At 47.1% G+C, this 21,126-nt stretch overlaps 2 protein-coding genes across 3 annotated transcripts in view; one reads left to right on the top strand and one right to left on the bottom strand.

Moving 5' to 3' along the window:
• The window catches only part of CEP128 (centrosomal protein 128), a 704,507-nt gene that overhangs the window by 212,038 nt on the left and 471,343 nt on the right, over nt 1-21,126 (top strand). The window lies entirely within an intron of this gene.
• Nucleotides 5,257-11,110, bottom strand: LOC144781255 (uncharacterized). The gene is made up of 5 exons (XM_078659996.1): nt 10,906-11,110; nt 8,992-9,074; nt 8,610-8,692; nt 8,228-8,310; nt 5,257-6,819 (listed from the first exon to the last, which is right to left on the bottom strand). Exons 1-5 carry the CDS (start codon nt 10,987-10,989, stop codon nt 5,395-5,397), a joined length of 1,758 nt encoding a protein of 585 aa, XP_078516122.1. The 5' UTR covers nt 10,990-11,110; the 3' UTR covers nt 5,257-5,394.

The raw sequence follows: 21,126 nt of genomic DNA, 5'->3' as shown, positions 1-21,126 counted from the left end.
GCATGTCTTTAGCTACATCGAAGTACTCCCTGGGGACAGGGTGTGGTGTCGGGAAGAGGTAGGGCCATGTGCACATTTGCGCTACATGCACTGGTAGTGAATGACACTGAATGGTGTGTTCGGTACGGTGGGCCTGATTCTCACATTGATTAACATGGAGGATATGTGGAAAGGCTATTAAGCAGACTTTCTTACGTGCAAAAGAGTAGCAGTGTAGTGTGTGATATCGATGAGTTAGTAATGACAAATCCTCTCCGGTAGTGCGAGTGGATTTGACATTACTAATATGGAAATGTTTCTTTGGGAAAGTGGCCATTTCTGTGCTTGTGGGTCTGTGTGCCTGTCATCCTGTCTCCAATCCACACCTGGGTGCACAGCTACATCTGTGTATTCCTGAAAGGCCACGAACTAGGGGCTCAAGAGAAACTGCAGACCTCTGACTCTGAGGGACCCTCCTGAGACAGATACGAGGGGGTGGAATTGGCACCTGCGTTCCCATGAGCAGGGTCATGGCCACACTAAAGATAATGATCAAGCGTCCCGTGGTAGGATGGCAAACAGGACTGAGGTCGGGAAGCGCTTAGGAATCGGTCGCTCTCTCCTTATCTGATGCTAATGTAGTCTTGAAACAGTCCCACACTATATAGGTTGGTACTTGTGGTTTATTAGTAGAGGCTCAGGGTTTTATTTCTTAACATCATTACATTCCTGCAGGTAGCCAATAGGCAGTCAATAGGGGATAAACACAACGCAGATGTGGGGTCCTTCACTGCAGTCTCCTTGTCTCTCTTCCGCTTCTTGTTGTGGTAGGAAAGTGTGGACCCAAAAGAAAAGAAAAGAACACCGGCTCAGGCTTCTGTTACGTACTAAACATAAGAGGGAGGGGGCGGGGTAGTGTATCGTTACCAGTCCCTATTGTGTCATGCCTAAGGTGGGGGTAAACAATTGGTGACTTCAGTGACGCCCCAGTATCCGAGCCCACAGCTCCCCTACTAGCCACAAGCATGCAGCAGGTGCTTGCCTGCTGCCACAACCCTCATGGGCCGTGGTGTTGGGAGACCAAGCCTCCTCACCGCCTGGGAGTGCACTGGTCCCGGGCGTAGTGCTCCTGGAGCTGTTTTCCCTCGTCGTCTCCTCCTTGCTGTCGTGGGGTTCCTGCTCTGCTCCACTGGTGCAAAGCTCCTTCGCGTCTTCCTCTGCTTCCCTCGTGGTCGGGCTCCGCTGCTTGTCCTCCGGTCCGACTTCGGTGGCGTCGTCCTCCTCCTCCCGCTCCGAAAACACCGAACTCCATTTCGCACGCCTATAGTCCTTTTCAGCCATCCCAGCCTCTGATTCCTGGTCGGACGCTAGAGCGCCAACCCCACTTCCGGTTTCTGTTTCGGCGGCGGCGGACATGTTGGGTAGGTTGGCGTCACCCGTGACTGGATCACAAGGACAAAATTTAGAGAGGGCCTATGCATTTCAAAGGTGGTCTTTTCAACTGATCTCATCTTCGAAGGCCATTGTGGGTATAACTACTGGGGTTCTGCCCTCAGGAATTAGAGACTCTATTTGGATTTGAACCATACTACACTGGTTCGACTCTGGGACATCAACAAGAGGAACCATTGGAGAAGGAGGGATTGCAACTGGATTATCCACAGACTTGTGGTGGGCTGGGGCTTTTTGTGCTCCAGGAAGAAACTTTCACTTGGTGGATGTTGCCTGGACGTTGCTAGCCTGCAACTATCTGCCAACCTTCGTGGCCCGGGTCCCTTGCCACTCTCCAAGGGCTGGTTGGAAGGCCTCCTGTCCACGAGATCCCAGGGACAGAAAGGGTCTCCCCGTTTCCACAAGATCATGAGGACCGCACAGGGTGCAGTACAAACGGGGGGGGGGAGGGGGAGTGATCTTCGGCTGGGACAAGAAGTGTCCGGGGAACACCCATTACATCGGAAGCACTACATCGCGTTACTATCGCATCGCCACTATTACATCGCAGATGGCTTCACACCGCATGCTAAGACGCCGCATGCTAAGACGCCGCAATGACTTTTACATCGGCAGACATTACATCGGAAATGAGACGAAACGCTTTTTACATCGCCAGACATTACATCGGAAAATGACACGAAACGGAATGATGATTTATGGCCCAAACAATTGCAAATAAACGAAACGGAATGATTGATGGGCCAAATATTTAAAGCACATACGAAACGGCATGATGATTTATGGGCAAAACAATTGCAAATACACGAAACGGAATGATTTATGGCCCAAATATTTAAAGCATATGGCCAAAACAATTGCAAATACACGAAACGGAATGACACATAATATTTACATCGGATCGCAAATGACACATAATATTAATGAGCATAAATGATTTACGAGCACAAACCTGCTGTTTTAGGGGCGCAAACATTCTAAGAATAACTTACGAGCACAAGTACTGTTTCGGCCAATAAAACTTTCACATGTGAACCTGCTGTCACGTCAATAAAATAACAAACAAAAATGCACAAGTACTGTTTCGGAATATAACTTTCACATGTGAACCTGCTGTCACGTCAATAAAATAACAAAAAAATAGCTGCCGGGGTCACGTCAAGAAAATAACAAACAAATAGCTGCCGGGGTGCAATAGCTGCCGGGGTGCTGTCACGTCAATAAAATAACAAAAAATAAAATGCCGGGGACTAATGTTGGAACCTGCTGTCACGGCAACAATAAAAAACAAACATAAACTATGTACTTACAATGCGTATATTTCATTTTTATGCCTGCATGGGTGGGGTGGATCGGTTGCTGGGTGCATGAATGGGTCACTTGCTGGGTGCGTGAATGGCTGGGTGGGTGGTTGGGGTGGGTGGGTGCGTGGATGGATGCGTGGGTGGATGGATGCATGGATGAGTGTGTGGGTGGATGGATGGATGGATGCGTGGGTATTCAAAGAATAACTTACTTTTTATACACTCCGGATATTTAGAATAACTTACTTGTTATACAATGCGTATATTTCATTTTTATGCCTGCATGGGTGGGGTGGATCGGTTGCTGGGTGCGTGAATGGGTCACGTGCTGGGTGCGTGAATGGGTGGGTGGGTGGGGTGGGTGGGTGGGTGCGTGGATGGATGCGTGGGTGGATGGATGCATGCATGAGTGTGTGGGTGGATGGGTGGATGGATGCGTGGGTGGGTGGATGGATGCGTGGGTGGGTGGGTGGATGGATGCGTGGGCGGGTGGATGCATGGATGAGTGGGTGGATGGGTGGGTGGATGCATGGTTGGGTGGGTGGTGGGTGGGTGGATGGATGCATGGATGAGTGTGTGGGTGGATGGATGCGTAAGCTGTCATATTTTCCTTAGGCTATCTCTCTTCTTCAAGCTCTCTAAACACACCTTCATTACTGTCTTTATGAAATGTATTGAACATATGTCTGCCAGTTCATAGAGGGGTTGCAGATACAACAGTACAGTGTGCTGTCATCTTATGAATTTATATGTACTTATTTATTGTTATTTTAAAATCCAGCAATAAGTTCACATGTGAGATAATGCATATACCCCTGACTCCATGCTATATTATTTATTTTGCCTAAATATAAACAATGTACATGTATTATGGGCGCAAACATTCTAAGAATAACTTACTTTTGATACCAACAATGATTTACGGCCACATAATAGACAACGATGTGGTCTGGGGGCACCGCGCACAACTTGTTCGAACCTGCTGTCACGTCAAAGAATAAAAACAATTTGCTGCCGGGGACTAATGTTCGAACCTGCTGACAGCTACCGAACATTAGTACTTCGCATGTAGTTCGAATTTATGAGTGATATTACATGTCAGAGGCAAAGCCATGTCTGCTTCAAGTACTGTTTCATCATTAGCTCATCATCAGAGACAGCATTACTTGCTTCCTTAATTAATTTTTTCACTAGAATTAATCATTAGAATCAGAAAAACTTGTTAAGCACAAGTGGCAAAATTCCTCCATATGGCCAATAAAACGTTCAAATCTAAACCTGCTGTCACGTCAATAAAATAAAAAAAAATTGCTGCCGGGGACTAACGTTCGAACATGCTGTCACGGCAACAATAAAAAACAAACATAAACAATGTACTTTTTTTAGGGTGGCCAACATTCAAAGAATAACTTACTTTTTATACACTCCGTATATTTAGAATAACTTACTTTATATACACTGCGTATATTTCATTTTTATGCCTGCATGGGTGGGGTGGATCGGTTGCTGGGTGCATGAATGGGTCACGTGCTGGGTGCGTGAATGGCTGGGTGGGTGGTTGGGGTGGGTGGGTGGGTGCGTGGATGGATGCGTGGGTGGATGGATGCATGGATGAGTGTGTGGGTGGATGGATGGATGGATGCGTGGGTGGGTGGATGGATGCGTGGGTGGGTGGATGGATGCGTGGGTGGGTGGGTGGATGGATGCATGGATGAGTGGGTGGGTGGGTGGATGGATGCATGGATGAGTGGGTGGGTGGGTGGTTGCGTGGATGGATGGATGCGTGGGTGGATGCATGGTTGGGTGGGTGGTGGGAGTGTGGACGGATGCATGGAAGGGTGGGTGGATGGGTGGGTGGATGCATGGTTGGGTGGGTGGTGGGTGGGTGGATGGATGCATGGATGAGTGGGTGGGTGGGTGGGTGCGTTGGTGAGTGTGTGGGTGGATGGATGCGTGGGTGGGTGGGTGGATGGATGGATGCATGGATGAGTGGGTGGGTGGGTGGGTGGTTGCGTGGATGGATGGATGCGTGGGTGGATGCGTTGGTTGGATGCGTGCGTGGGTGTGTGCGTGGGTGGGTGGATGGATGCATGGATGAGTGTGTGGATGGATGGATGGATGGCTGGGTGGAATGTGAGAAGTTGACCTTCAGGCTAAAATCAAGAGGGCATGTGAAGACAGCTGTTTTACCATATGCAATCCTGTAATATCAAATAAAAGGACACCACACACCTTATATATTATAAAAAAATATGTATTTATTACTATTACTTTATTACCTTTAAACAAAAGAACAGTTTTCCATAGGAAAGTTGCACGTTTATGGCATTACATTGGTTCGGGATCACTGAAATGTATTGAAGATAATAACAACACACAATGTTAACGGGGAAACCGTCTAAATTTTTTGTCGGGGAAGCCATATATATTTTGATCGCATTACGTTCAATTTATATCACAGAGATAGATACTTTGGATGTAGGACATTACTAACATATTTGGACTCGAATTTTCACTGGGGAGAATGATGCACTCATTTAACGTCTTTCATTCTTGTTGGGAGTAAAACAGAAACGTCAACAGCAGCCTTTGCATCAAACAATGACAGTATTTGTTATTCGAGGATTTTTGTGACATAGGCAGCAAGGTACACACATTGTTAGTGAAACGAATTCAGTATATGTGCCAACGAAGCAAGGTAGTCACTAACCACAGACAAGGGGAAAAGTTTTAGTGCTGCCAATAGTCGAGTCGACATTTCCTTTGTGCGCTGTGAAAGCCGTGGGTTTAAATTACATGCTAAAGATTGTGACATTCGCAGTTCTTGGTAGCTTTGCTCCTTTCGCAAAATCTCTACAAAATGGTAAAAATTAGGGTGCGGTTTCCCAATACTCGTGTTCAAAGAGTTGTGCCAACCCTCTATGGCATTGTTAGTCTTTGCTCCTCCCTCTAAGCAGGTCGAGTAGCAGTTCCACCAGTCCACAAGAAAACGTGGTTTCCTCCGGCGACCTGACCTGCTTAGATGGCCAATCCATGTGTCTTCAAAATAATTTAAAATTGGTGCCAATTTGTCTTCGTTTGCTATAAAGTACTCAGACTCAGTAATCGATGTGTAGTACTCGTCTACACTGTGAGGAGGAACAAAGCAAAGGGCAGTTAGTTTTTTAAGCTCAAACTGGAGTTTGCTGTCAGACGCATAATCCTCAATGAGGGATGTTTTTTGTATTTTACGCCAAAACGCCTGAGAAAAGTGGAAAAAACATCCTTGAATTTGGGTATCCGGGTACAATTTACTTATAGTATTGAGCATTGGTAATTCAAAGTCCATGATGACTTTTCTCGGACTTTTGTTTGCCATTTTAGATTTTAAGACTGACAAAAATTCAGTATATGTTGAGGATTGTTTGTCTGGCAGCAAACTGTACACTAATGGAACTACTGTGGTGTTAACATAGCCGTGAATAGTGTATATTTGGGTGAAAGGGGTGGGCGTACTTTTAAAGGTACCATCCATCATCCAAACATCACTGTTCTCCAACCTACTTAGATTACGGGGGGTACTAAAGATTAAAACACGCTTTAGAGCATTTTCATTGTCATATAAAATAAACGGTTCATTCGCAACTGTCAGAGAAAGTTCACGAGGGATTGTTATGTCAGAAAATGTTCGTGGTGTAATGCGCGTAGGATTAGTAGCCTGTTTCTTACGTTGAATTATCCGACGCAAGTTTGGAATAGCGGGCATGCTACTAGCAACATGTTCAGGAATGGTTTGGGATACCTCCCTTAAAATAGCAGCGCACGGGTCATTGGAGTTGCCTGCAATCTCTTTCATTCCATTTATTGATTCTCTCACTTCAATTGCAGTTGCAGAGGCAGAGTGGTTATGGTCGGTGGTTCTTAAAACAGAGTCACCCAGAGTAACCGCTCGGCCTCTGCATTGCTTGGAGTAATATTGGACACACTTCCAATGACCCCGTGGCTCCGAATTTCTCTCCTTACAGTATATATAACCAGTGTGCTTTAGTAGACGGTTTCCTCTGCTGGAAGTGATGTATTTGGCCATGTTCGGATCCGACATTTCCTGTTAAAAGAAAAACGAGGGGAATCATTGACAATACACAAACAGGAGCTTTAATTTAGGTTGAAAGTCGTAAAAGGTGTACACTGTGAATAGGCTCAAAATGAAAAAAAAAAAAACAGTTAGAAGACAGAAACAGGATCTGTCATTTAAGTTGGAAGGTGTAAAAGGTGTACACTGTGAATATGCTCTGTACACTGGACGCATCGCTTTGTGCACTATCTTCTTTGCATTGTCACAATATATGTTGCTCCTTTGGGCACGTTCTAATTGTAAAATACAATTAATAACTGCCAATCCTTTGAACTGCTGCTGTAAGGAAGGGTCACCACTACAAGGCTATGGAATGAGAATGTATATCTGAGGGTACACAGACAAAATATCGAGTATTATAGTGTATTTATTATGTTTGATTATTTATTTTTCATGTAATTTAATTACATATTGTCTATCCAAAACTTTCCCTACTGTTGCACTCTCTGGAGTGGGAATAGTAATTGTTAGTGCTACGCTATCCAACACTTGCCCTACTGTCGCACTCTCTGGAGTGGGAATAGTAATTTTGACTCATACGCTATCTAAAATGTATTTAGCTTTTTTATGACTACTATGTTTTTATTAAATTTTATTTAAGTTATGACAATAATTAATTTCGAGTTATTATTAATGAATAGTTTATTATGTATTATATATTTAATAAAATTAATTTGTATTACATTATGTATTTTTTTAAAATATTATAGTAGATTTTTAAATATGTTTATTACATTTATAAGTATTATTTTGTGAATATGACATTTTTATTCAATAAAAAAATATATATATATTTTACAAAAAACGATATTTTTGTCATTCTATATTTTATTTTCCATATATTTGTACTTACCTTGTTAGGGAGAGGATTCCTATATTTTTGACTTAGATATTTTTGTTCCGATATTTTTGTATAGCGATATTTTTGTTTTCGACATTTTGTCAGACATTCATATCTGAGAGCAGGAGACTAGTACCGCTAAATAATACACTACTGTATGCATTCCTGGCCACGCTAATAGACCCCAAGCAGGCTCTCTCCCTCTTGAAATCGCCTCAGCTTCAAGAGGCGTTAGTACACAAATATTTAACTTATAGAAATTGCTTGGGTGTCCCAGAGGAATACTCCTCAAATGCCCTGTAGCCAATCCGCCTGGGAAAGGCTTGGGGGGATTTTTGCAAGCCCCTAATTAATATCTGGCAGAAGCATCGCTACATCCACTGCCTAGGCAAGACCTAAAAACAATGATTGGCATTGCATCAATACCCCTACACATTTTTGTAAACACTAGAAAATGCAGCCGGACATGAGCATCTACTAAATTACACTGCCAAAAACATGGCTTCACTCACACTTTATGAATGTTAGCTCTTTTACCTTTTTGGACACTGTGCTCTGTAACTTTGCGCTGACACCCACAAAAACGTAGCTTGCCGTACAACTCGGTGACCTTTGAGACTCTGTAAAAGAAAGAAAAGAAATGCATTTGTTATCCTATTTGTTTTTTTTGGGTAGCGGTATAGGTGGGGCTGTAGCATTAAGGGCAGTGTAAATGGGGTTAGGGAAGCCGACGACACAGGGATTCTTTAGTGGCAGGAGCTTCAGGGGGCTGAAAACGTGCACGGGCGGAAGATAAGGGGTAGAGACATAAAAACAATGATTTCCATTGCGTCAATACCCCTACACATTTTTGTCAACACTAGAATAGCCTACCAAAAACATAGCTTCTCTCACACTTTATGAATGTTAGCCCTTTTACCTTTTTGGACACTGTGCTCTGTAACTTTGCGCTGACACCCACAAAAACGTAGCTTGCCGTACAACTCGGTGACCTTTGAGACTCTGTAAAAGAAAGAAAAGAAATGCATTTGTTATCCTATTTGTTTTTTTTGGGTAGCGGTATAGGTGGGGCTGTAGCATTAAGGGCAGTGTAAATGGGGTTAGAGAAGCCGACGACACAGGGATTCTTTAGTGGCAGGAGCTTCAGGGGGCTGAAAACGTGCACGGGCGGAAGATAAGGGGTAGAGACATAAAAACAATGATTTCCATTGCGTCAATGCCCCTACACATTTTTGTCAACACTAGAATAGCCTACCAAAAACATAGCTTCTCTCACACTTTATGAATGTTAGCCCTTTTACCTTTTTGGACACTGTGCTCTGTAACTTTGCGCTGACACCCACAAAAACGTAGCTTGCCTTACAACTCGCTGACCTTTGAGACTCTGTAACAGAAAGAAAAGAAATGCATTTGTTATCATATTTGTTTTTTTTGGGTAGCGGTATAGGTGGGGCTGTAGCATTAAGGGCAGTGTAAATGGGGTTAGAGAAGCCGACGACACAGGGATTCTTTAGTGGCAGGAGCTTCAGGGGGCTGAAAACGTGCACGGGCGGAAGATAAGGGGTAGAGACATAAAAACAATGATTTCCATTGCGTCAATACCCCTACACATTTTTGTCAACACTAGAATAGCCTACCAAAAACATAGCTTCTCTCACACTTTATGAATGTTAGCCCTTTTACCTTTTTGGACACTCTGCTCTGTAACTTTGCGCTGACACCCACAAAAACGTAGCTTGCCTTACAACTCGGTGACCTTTGAGACTCTGTAACAGGAAGAAAAAAATAGAAATTGCGGTTGAATTATTAGTTGCGTGTTTAACTGCAAAAAATACATACATCCACCCACCCATCCACGCACGCATCCAACCCACGCATCCACCCAACCACGCATCCATCCACCCACCCACGCATACATCCACCCACCCATCCACGCACGCATCCAACCCACGCATCCACCCATCCATCCACCCATCCACGCATACATCCACCCAACCACGCATCCATCCACCCACCCACGCATACATCCACCCACCCATCCACGCACGCATCCAACCCACGCATCCACCCATCCATCCACCCATCCACGCATACATCCACCCACCCACGCATACATCCACCCACCCACCCATCCACGCACGCATCCAACCCACGCATCCACCCACCCATCCACCCATCCACGCATACATCCACCCACCCACGCATACATCCACCCACCCATCCACGCACGCATCCAACCCACGCATCCACCCATCCACGCATACATCCACCCAACCACGCATCCATCCACCCACCCACGCATACATCCACCCACCCATCCACGCACGCATCCAACCCACGCATCCACCCATCCATCCACCCATCCACGCACGCATCCACCCATGCATCCACCCATCCATCCACCCATCCACGCACGCATCCACCCATGCATCCACCCATCCATCCACCCACCCCAGGCAATGGCCTTGTGACTTTGACTGAGCTATTTAGCACTAAATACATTGTAAAACGCATGTGGAGATTTTATTGTGTTCATATTTCGTTTACTGTATATACTGTACTGTATTAAAATGCTTGTCTGTCAGTAAGTGACCAATGGGTCACCCAAAACACTTTGGAATGGAGTCCAGAGGGGTTAGAGTTTTACAATCAAATTGCATAAGTCAATAAAACTGATATCTTTTTGCAGTCGAGTTATCACAGCTTTTGAAATAATTCACATTCTGCACAGCGCGAAGAAAGCTATTGGCGTGCGCTGCCAAGCTTGCTGTTAGGCACGGAGGTACACGAAGTTTCATTTGCACATTCACACATCCCGTCTGCCCTGCCCTGCCCTTCTAAAACCTCTGCTGCAGTTACTTTATGTGCGAGGAATATCACTCAAAAACACATTCGAGCGCATCGTATCCTGAATGTCTTTCATGACTCACACACAAAAAAAACAGGACCCAGGTTCGTGTCTTAACACACAATATGTGTAGCAATTGCGTGGGAAGTAAATAGTAAAGGGCAATTCAGGTGCGCGAGACAAGGATCCTGGCTAGGGGGGCCGACTGCCATAAATGCAAATGCGGGACGGTGAGTGTAAAGAATCCGGACAAAGGTTACACATCATGACAAAATGTAATTAGATTTGGGGAAAAAGGTACGTCATATAGACACATCAGAGCGCAAAGAGCTGGTTTAACGCTCAACAATATTTTCTGGTCACTTACTTGCAATGGCGGAGGACGGGCCGCTGGGACGCTGCACTCACGTCTGGCTAGCTGGACGAAGACCTGCAAAATGGATGGAGGCATGGGGGGCGAGTCCTTTTATACCACCCCAATATGTATTATCAACATGTAAGGCGAAGCACTTTAAAAAGCCTGCAATTTATTCAGATATTATTACAAATGTAATTAACACAAACACCAAAAATATGCAACATGTGCAAACATACCATAGAAAGCGACGATTTGGCGTTCAGGTGAGGGGGGTGGAGGGAGGGGGGGGGGGGGGGGGCCAGGGCATAGAGGCGGGTTCTCGCAGCCGACTCAAAAGACCGCGTTGTTTTGCCATGCGAGGAGATGGACTGCGGGGTAAAGTACGGCCCAATAGAAATCAACGGGATCGCGTTGCAAAAGCATGCGAGGTGAAAACACGCGATGTGAAGGTCTCAGCGATCAAAAACATGCGGGGAAAAAGCGCGCGATGTAAATGGGCGCGATGTATCGTCATACATCCGAAGTGTCCTGATGTACTCCGTAAACACATTGTGCAGAGAAGTGTGCTTGTAAAGATCAGCTGCCCATCTGAGGAGTGTGGGAAAGTTTGCAGAGTCCAGGGAACCTGTGGTTGCAACCAGAAACCTGTGCTTGCTCGCACTCTGTAGCATGTGATGTCCGAGCGGTTCCGGTGGACGTTTTCTGAGTCTGCGGGACCCAAGCTGGAAGCCTAAACTGTCTCCTACCTCCAGATGGGAGGACGACAGTACCTGAAATAGTAGCCTCGGTCTGGGGTCACCGGCTCCTTTTCCCCGGACCCACGCCACAAGGCCCTCTGATGTGGAGAATGTCTTAACTAGACTTGTGGTCACCCTTGGCTGCCTTCCTGGAGCAGCTGCAGCTCACACCTCTAATTTCTCTAATTTGGAAGTGCGCTAACTTCCGGTATCAGTCTTTTACCTCGTGCACAGGCAGCTGGGTGCCTGAAGGGCTAATCTGAATGGATGAAACCAAGTAACTGTTTCTTTCCTCTTTATGTGGTCCCAACAATCTAATCAAAGTGTTGCCAGGGGGTGCAACGTGTATAGCTGGCTGATGTAGTCTGGGTGGCTGAGGGGCTGGGTCACAAGGCGTAGTCAAAACCTGTGATTCCTTGGCCGTTGCAACTGTACAGTGTATGCTATATTTGTTTTATGCTAATGTGATAGCGGGAAAGTGGAATAACCCCGAACAGCCTGCATATATGTTTCTGTTGCTTTTGATGTGGGAGGGATCGCTTGGATTGTGAACATCTCGAAGAAGTACGACCATGAGTTTGTTGCTTACGAGGCTGAGGGGATAATGAGGCAAGTGAATAGCTATGACTAGTACATACAGTCTCATGCCGTTCTGCTGCTAAAGGGAGAGTTCAACAACTACATATAACTGTAAAGCATATATCCAATGTGTATGTCATTTTGATTTCAATGTGTGTGTAATAAATAGACCAGTGTTATAAATATGGTGTGGAGTCTTTTTGTAGTGTACTCCGTGTTTTGCAAGGGTGGTGTTGTGCCAATACTTTACACTTTGACCCTGAGGATAAGCCTGACTGCTCTGTGCCAAGCTACCCAAATGTGAGCAGAGGTTATCGGACAAGTGTATCATACTCATCCTATCTAGTATGGTGGTTTCTGTCTGGTTGTGATGCATCCCAGCCAGCCAGAAACTGCTTGGTCTAACAGTGTGCAAGTGATTTTATAATATATTTAAGAGCAATGCTCTTTGCAAGATAGTTGAAGATCCGTCATCAGCCAGGCTAGCTTGAATCCTGTGGCAAAGTGAGCATGGGACCCATGTCTGGGCATACCCTGCCAACTTAGCCTGGCTGATGATGGCTGATTAGCCAGAAACCGGTCCCAGGATGCTTGTTTCCGGTCCAGGGAAGACATGGCTTGGTAGTTCGGGCTGGACTGTTCCCATGAGGCACAGGGTCAAACTGATTTGGACTGCTCCCATGAGCAGGGTATGCTCTGACGTGAGTCCCTTGCTCACTTTGCCACTGGATTCAAGCAAGCCGGGCTGAAGATGGCTGAAATGCCAGAAACCGGTCCTCGGTAGCTTGTTTCCGGTCCAGGGAAGGCATGGCTTGGCAGTTCGGGCTGGACTGTTCCCATGAGGCACAGGGTCAGACTGATTTGCATATGGCCATGTCTGAACTGGGGTGGCAGAGTGGGCTAAAGAACGGTGATGGATTAAACCCAGATCAGTTGACTGGGGGTGAGTGCTTGTATTGTCAACGCTCCGTCCATCATTTCCTTTGTTTTTTCTTTGTTCGCCATAAGTTGGCAGGGTATGCTCAGACGTGAGTCCCTTGCTCACTTTGCCACTGGATTCAAGCAAGCCGGGCTGAAGATGGCTGAAATGCCAGAAACCGGTCCTCTGTAGCTTGTTTCCGGTCCAGGGAAGGCATAGCTTCACAGTTCGGGCTGGACTGTTCCCATGAGGCACAGGGTCAGACTGATTTGCATATGGCCATGTCTGAACTGGGGTGGCAGAGTGGGCTAAAGAACGGTGATGGATTAAACCCAGATCAGTTGACTGGGGGTGAGTGCTTGTATTGTCAACGCTCCGTCCATCATTTCCTTTGGTTTTTCTTTGTTCGCCATAAGTTGGCAGGGTATGCTCAGACGTGAGTCCCTTGCTCACTTTGCCACTGGATTCAAGCAAGCCGGGCTGAAGATGGCTGAAATGCCAGAAACCGGTCCTCGGTAGCTTGTTTCCGGTCCAGGAAAGGCATGGCTTGGCAGTTCGGCCTGGACAGTTCCCATGAGGCACAGGGTCAGACTGATTTGCATATGGCCATGTCTGAACTGGGGTGGCAGAGTGGGCTAAAGAACAGTGATGGATTAAACCCAGATCAGTTGACTGGGGGTGAGCGCTTGTATTGTCAACGCTCCGTCCATCATTTCCTTTGGTTTTTCTTTGTTCGCCATAAGTTGGCAGGGTATGCTCAGATGTGAGTCCCTTGCTCACTTTGCCACTGGATTGAAGCAAGCCGGGCTGAAGATGGCTGAAATGCCAGAAACCGGTCCTCGGTAGCTTGTTTCCAGTCCAGGGAAGGCATGGCTTGGCAGTTCGGGCTGGACTGTTCCCATGAGGCACAGGGTCAGACTGATTTGCATATGGCCATGTCTGAACTGGGGTGGCAGAGTGGGCTAAAGAACGGTGATGGATTAAACCCAGATCAGTTGACTGGGGGTGAGTGCTTGTATTGTCAACGCTCCGTCCATCATTTCCTTTGGTTTTTCTTTGTTCGCCACAAGTTGGCAGGGTATGCTCAGACGTGAGTCCCTTGCTCACTTTGCCACTGGATTCAAGCAAGCCGGGCTGAAGATGGCTGAAATGCCAGAAACCGGTCCTCGGTAGCTTGTTTCCGGTCCAGGGAAGGCATGGCTTGGCAGTTCGGACTGGACTGTTCCCATGAGGCACAGGGTCAGACTGATTTGCATATGGCCATGTCTGAACTGGGGTGGCAGAGTGGGCTAAAGAACGGTGATGGATTAAACCCAGATCAGTTGACTGGGGGTGAGTGCTTGTATTGTCAACGCTCCGTCCATCATTTCCTTTGGTTTTTCTCTGTTCCCATGAGGCACAGGGTAACACTGATTTGCCTATGACCATGTCTCAACTGGGGTGGCAGAGTGAGCGAAGGAATGATGATGGATTAAACCCAGATCAGTTGACTGGGGGTGAGTGCTTGCAATGTCCAACACTCCGTCCATCATCCCCTTTGGTTTTGCTAGCACACAAGCACTCCGGCGGTCAGGCAGTTCTTCAGGGGCTGGTCAGAGAATATTGCCAGGGCTGCTTTGGGTTCCCAATCCGGCCCTGATCACTGATGCATTCACTGGTTTGCTTTACTAACCTGCGTTCTCCCTACAAGCAGGAGGGAGTGTCCTGCCAGAACTGTTGTTAGCATTGACATCATTAGTGGTGTGGGTAAACTTGTGTCTGAGCCACAGGGGTGAGATGTGGCGCTGGGGCCAGGGCGGCTGACTCCAGAGCGCAGGGCTCACAGTTCGATCCCCGGCTGCTGCGCCCGCTCAGCACCATGTGACTCTGGGCAATAGCTCACTTAATCTCCACAACAGCCCCCAGCGCCTTGAGACCTTTAGGGGTGCGTAGTTCGTGCTTTACAAATACCATATTTGGATTTGAGTGTAAAGGACCCTCCTCATCCAATGATAGCGATGTGTTTCGGACACTACACTGGGTCTGGGAGCCGATTTCCATGATTGCACTTGGCCATCCGGCACCCTGGGTTGCCTGCAGGACACTGTGTTCAGTTCCCGCCCACACTGTTCATCTTTGATAAATGTTCAGCTTCACGTGCCAGGCGCAGCCCAGCCAGGGCTAAATGGGCGTTGGGCGTGCTGCCTTCCCCCGGAGTGTAGGTACGGGCCCTGTAGATTTTTTACGATCCAGATTGCTGTGTATTTTCCAGACTCCGTTTAATACAGGCTGCCTGCCACACTATTACGGTCCGAGCAGATGATCCGCGGTGGTTTTCGACTCTGGCGCGCGGGCGCGCGGTAATTTGTTGCTGCTTTTACACTCTGGTGTGTTGATAAACACGCTCAGCAGTTTTGCAATTAATTTGCCCCCGTGAAGGCTGTGTGTGTATCCCTGAGCAGGTTTAATTACGCATTGGGCGTTTGGATGCCTTATTATAAAACAGGCTCGAAGCAGGTTGGGGAATTGAATTATTTAATTGGCGCGCGGGCTGCCGAGGAGTCGGCGTACAGCGCGTGTACAGCACGAGGCTCTCCACGGATGGTAATGCGCGGAATGTACCACCGCGAAGGGGCAGGCCGAGCCTTGAACTAATGGCCACCCCCGTTTCCTTGTTTCGTCCTGCCGCGTGCACTTCATTCATGTAGCGGCGTACGAAACGAGCCCCCGGGCTCCGGCGCAGATGTAAATAAATTGTTATTGGTTTGGGGTCCGGCGGTCCAAGGAAACAAAGCATAAATGAAAGGAAAAAAGCGCGAAGGCTTTCACTCGCGAGCCAGAGCTGTGCTTCTAAATGGAGTTTCCACGGCTTCGTCTTGTGTAGGCTTACTTCTGAATTTATCCACACGTTTTACATAAATGTGTGTTGTATTTGTGTGGCAACATTTAACTGAAGCAATACAAGCGCTAATTAAACGCAATTGCAATACGGTGCAGTGCAATGATTGACACGTACCGCAGCCATGCTTTATATGCCAGGTGGAGAGGCAGTCCGGCCTCGGATGGTAGGGTAGGGGCCCTTTGGCACTAGCTGTTTCAGCCCAGAGTCAGGAAAAAAACATACAACCTGAAGTCCACGGAAACAGTACTGGCCAGTCTTTCGGAAACTATATAGATTAGTAACTTTCGCCCTGTGATGTGATTTCCAGTCCGTTTTGAAATTTTCATGGCTGTTTTTTTTTTTTTTTAGAAATATCGGTTTTAGTGCTTTACTCTACGTGTACAACAATCGGAGCTTTTTTAAGGCAGGGAAGAAGCGGACATTCTTTCCTCTAGATAATCTGTTAGTTATTCTCAATCATGCTCAATGATTCATCTGTTCGTTATTGCTTTGAGTCTCTCAGTAGTACTCTAAACTCTTCAGGCTCACCCTTTTCTGCTGGTGGACACTGTTGACTTTACCCAATTAATAATGAAAGCTGTCTTTGTTGCAATGGTCACTTCAGATACGCTTATGGGAAGGTGGATATAGTGTTATGTAGGGAGAAATTCCTGGACATCCATCTGGGCGCATTGATCTTATGCTCTAAGTCTAGCTTTTAACCAAAGGTCTTGCCTACTTTTCATTGAACCCAAAAGGGTATTTTATCTCATTCGTTACTTTTCAACCCTCAGTGGCATTGGAGTGAAAAAAAACGATGCTTTGGAATCTCAGGTCAGCCCGCTATCACTGTCAGTAGGACCAAAGTGCTTAAAGAAATGCAATCCTACAAAAGGAACATGCTTTTCAAAGAAGGACCAGTGATCAAGCGTGAATGGTACCATGCTGTTTGATATAGTGAAAACGGGGTCAAAGGAAAAAATCAGGGCCTTCCACAATCTTAAAATTAGCAAAGTTGTAAAGAAAGAAAAAAAATCGCCAGATTTATTCACAACCGAACAAGGCCAGTTCACTAAATTCTATAGACATTCTGGATGCATATAATCAACAAGAAACATAAAACTCCCCAAGATATGCAGCCAGCATATTCGCATATCCAGTACCACGGCTATGTTTTAGTATGAATTCTGCTCCAAAGTCTTTCTCCAATTGTATAGCGGTAAAACCTACACATAACCTGAAAATAAAGATCTACTCGAATGACATCCATCATCTGAGATAAACCACAAGAAACCAGGTTGTCAGCTGTGAAATAAATTATTTGGAAGCTGTGTTGGTCCCGAAGAAGTGTCTTTTAAAGGAAAGACTATAGAAGTCCACCAGATGTACTGTTTCACTATATTCCATTTTTCTACAGCCAGATAGTTACTAAATCCGGCTTTTCTATTTTCAGTCTCTCCAAGAGTATTTAGAAGAACAGAGGGATCAGATGTCTGACAACACAGGCTGGGATCACCAGCAGGTATCCAGTCTGTCCTTCAGCTGTACTAGGATGGGGAAAACAGCATTTAATCCGAAGTTTTTTTTTTTTTTTGAAACTTTTTATTGAATTTAAACACAAGGAAACAAAGAAACAAAACAAGACAAGGCATTACAATAGAAACGTGTCACCATTCGGCCAGAGGGGGGGGTGTACAGAATTAAATCAGATATCATCGCAAACAATAAATCGGGGGGAGGGGGGGAAAGGAAACCAGAAGTACACAAAACATCTATATTCCTGCGGAGGAAACATCCGATTGGGAGGAAGATAAATCAGTATTACATTCCGATATGGGGGGGAGCACATATATCCCCACGGTACGTGTTCCACTGAGTCCAAACTTTCCCCCATTTGCCAGGCCTGCCACGGGATACATAAACTGTTTTTTCTCGAAACATGCACAAATCCATGTTTTGTTTCCACACCAGGACTGTCGGAGGCCTCTGAGCGCCCCATAGCTGGGCAATGTCACGCTTGGCAACCATGTTACCCAAGGTCGCCCATCGAAGCTGCGCCAGGTTGTAGTCATTCGGCTCCCAGACATTCAACAAACACCTCCGCGCTTCAGGCATTAGCCGCACACCTGTGACCTCACTCATTACATCATGCACTCGATTCCAATAGCAGCACAGCAGGACACTCCCAAATAATATGGAGAAATGTGGCCACCATACCGCAGCCACGCCTGCACAATCCATCCGCCGAGAACCCCATGCGCACAAGACGCGGACCAGTTACATACACCCTATGCAGAATTTTGAGTTGGACAAACCGAAGGCGTGCCGGGATAGCCACCTCTTTCGGGGAAGAGATCGCGGCCTGCCAGTCTTCATCATCGAGTTCCAGACCATCATTGGTCCACAACCCTCGAAGGCCATCCAATAGATCAATCCTGGTATTAATCAATTTTTTATAGATGAGCGAGATCGTGCTATCATGGACATGCCCATCCAGTATCCGATCTTCAAGCGGGGATGCTTCCGGCACGTCCGAGCCTAGGGGAAAAACAGACAAGATTGCGTGCCGGACTTGCGCATATCTAAAGGATTCTTTGTCATTCAGCTCATACTCAACTTTCAATTCCTCAAACGTCTTGACCCTACCCTTGATCCACACATCATCGACCCTGCTGATCCCAATCATGTCCCACCGATCGAATCCCTTCGACTGCCAAAGGGAGCCAAGCTTTTCCGAAGCATAGAGTGGAGTAGCACGGGTCAGCCTGTCAGCCCATCCCGTGGCCGCCGTAGCCCGATACCACACCTGCACCGCTGCATTAGTGGGACCCGTAAGAGATCCGCCGGCTGACTTCGCGTATAAAGCCCTGTTGTAATCGCCACCGGGTAGTAACCATTTATCCATCGCAAAGGCCGGGTTCAGTGAATGAGCATATGTGCAGTGGTTGATGGCCCCTAACTGAGAGGCCCAATAATAGCGACGGATGTCCGGGAGTGCGATGCCGCCATCATACCAAGGGAGCGTGAGCTTCGAAAGGGCAATACGAGAACGGCCCCCCCATATCAATTGTTGCTGTAAACTTTCAATCTCCCTGAAATAACCGGCTGGTGCGACGTCAAGCGTGTTTTGAAGCGCATAAAGAAATCGGGGGAGCGACATCATCTTAAACAACGCCGCTCTTCCCAAAGGAGAGAGAGGGAGTTTCCTCCACGTCTCTATATCAGCCCGAAGGCGTCGGAGAGGGGGCAACAAATTGCGCTCATAACGAAGCGTGGGGTCTAGGGTAATAAAGATTCCCAGATACTTGAATCCCTCAAGCACCACCGAAATAGGACATCCACGTGGCAGGAGGGGAGCATCGCCAGAGAGAACATAAACACAAGACTTTGACCAATTGATGACCAAACCGGAATTCTTACGGAAAGAAGTCAAAACGTCGAAAAGGACGATCAACGACTTCCGGGGCGACGTAAGGTACAAGAGTATATCATCTGCATACAGAGATATACGGTCTTCAAATTCCGGAGACCATCTAATACCTTTCAAGGATGGTTCCCATCTCAACCAAGCCGCCAGTGGCTCCAAAGCAAGGGCAAACAAAAGTGGGGACAGAGGACAGCCCTGACGCGTACCCCTACCAAGCGCAAAGGAGGTCGAAACACGCCCATTCACCACTACCTGGGCTAAAGGGTCAGCATAAAGCAACTGTACCCAACGGATAAAAGTGGGCCCAAAACCGAATTTAGAGAGGACCGCCCAAAGATAGGGCCATTCAAGCGTATCAAACGCCATGGTGGCGTCTAGAGACGCCAAGATGGCCGACTCCCGCAGAGTCCCCGCTCGCGCAAGGACGCCATGCAGGCGCCGAAGATTAAGTGCCGTATTGCGATGTGGTATAAATCCGGACTGGTCCGGGTGAACAAGATCACCTATAACAGACACCAAACGAGTAGCAAGAACTTTGGCCAGGATTTTGGGTTCAGCATTAATCAGAGAAATGGGTCTGAAAGATTTGCAGCGGTCACGCGGCTTTCCCTCCTTATGGATAACCACTATGGAGGCCAATCTCTGATCGGGAGGAAGAGACCCTTTCTCCAGTGATTCCAAGAACATCGATCGCAGATACGGCGCCAGTACATCCGGACGGAGCTTGTAAAGCTCGATGGGGAGTCCATTAGGGCCCGAGGCCTTCCCGGAGCGAATCGAGCGGATAGCGGTCGCAATTTCATCAACCGTGGGCGGGGCTTCCAGCAGATCCCGCTCCGGGTCAGACAAGCATGGCAGCGAGATATCGCGTAGAAGCAAGTGGGAGTCCTGTTCAGGTCTATCGGACACAGGGGAGTACACCACCCGAAAATAATCGGCAAACCGCGCAACGATTCCAGCAGGGTCAGTGATACTGTCACCATTCAAATCAACTATGACAGGAACAACTCGACTCGCGCATTCTCTCCTATCCAACCAAGCAAGCAATTTCCCAGCCTTATCTCCCACATCATACAGAAGCCCCTGCTGTTCACGACCCATCTCCTTCGCTGCGTCAGTCACTAGTGCTCTATATTCATGCTGTTTCAGATCCAACAAGTGCAGCCTCTCAGGGGAAACCCCAGATTCCAATTCTCCCTCAAGAATGGTAAGTTCAGTCTCAAGACGGACAACCTCCTCACGCTTACATCTCTTAACATTGCCAATCGATGAGAGGGCCTGTCCCCGAATGACAGCTTTATACGCCTCCCACAAGGAGACAGAAGAGGATACTGAACCCACATTTTCCGCAAAATAATGATCGATCGCTTGAAGTAGTTCCAGTCTTATCTTAGGATCACGGAGGTACCATGGGTTGATCGGGGCAACCCGACCTTCCGATCCCAGACGTGCATTCACAACCAACCATAGTGGGGAGTGATCCGAAATACCCCTAGCAAGATGTTTCACCTCACCTATGAGGGAGGCCTGGGAGGAGGGCATCAAAACATAATCCAACCTCGAAAGACTGCCATGGGCCCCAGAGTGAAAAGTAAACTGCTGTTGCCCAGGATGATGTAAGCGCCAGCAATCCGTCAGCCCCAGCGCTTCCAGGAAGTCCCCCAGCCAGGATTGAGACTTAGCGAGTACACGGGGAGGGTAACGATCA

This window comes from Lissotriton helveticus, chromosome 9 (assembly GCF_964261635.1).
Source record: "Lissotriton helveticus chromosome 9, aLisHel1.1, whole genome shotgun sequence".
Lineage (NCBI taxonomy): Eukaryota > Metazoa > Chordata > Amphibia > Caudata > Salamandridae > Lissotriton > Lissotriton helveticus.
Note: the sequence above shows the minus strand (reverse complement) of the source record. Positions and strands in the feature narration are given on the sequence as shown.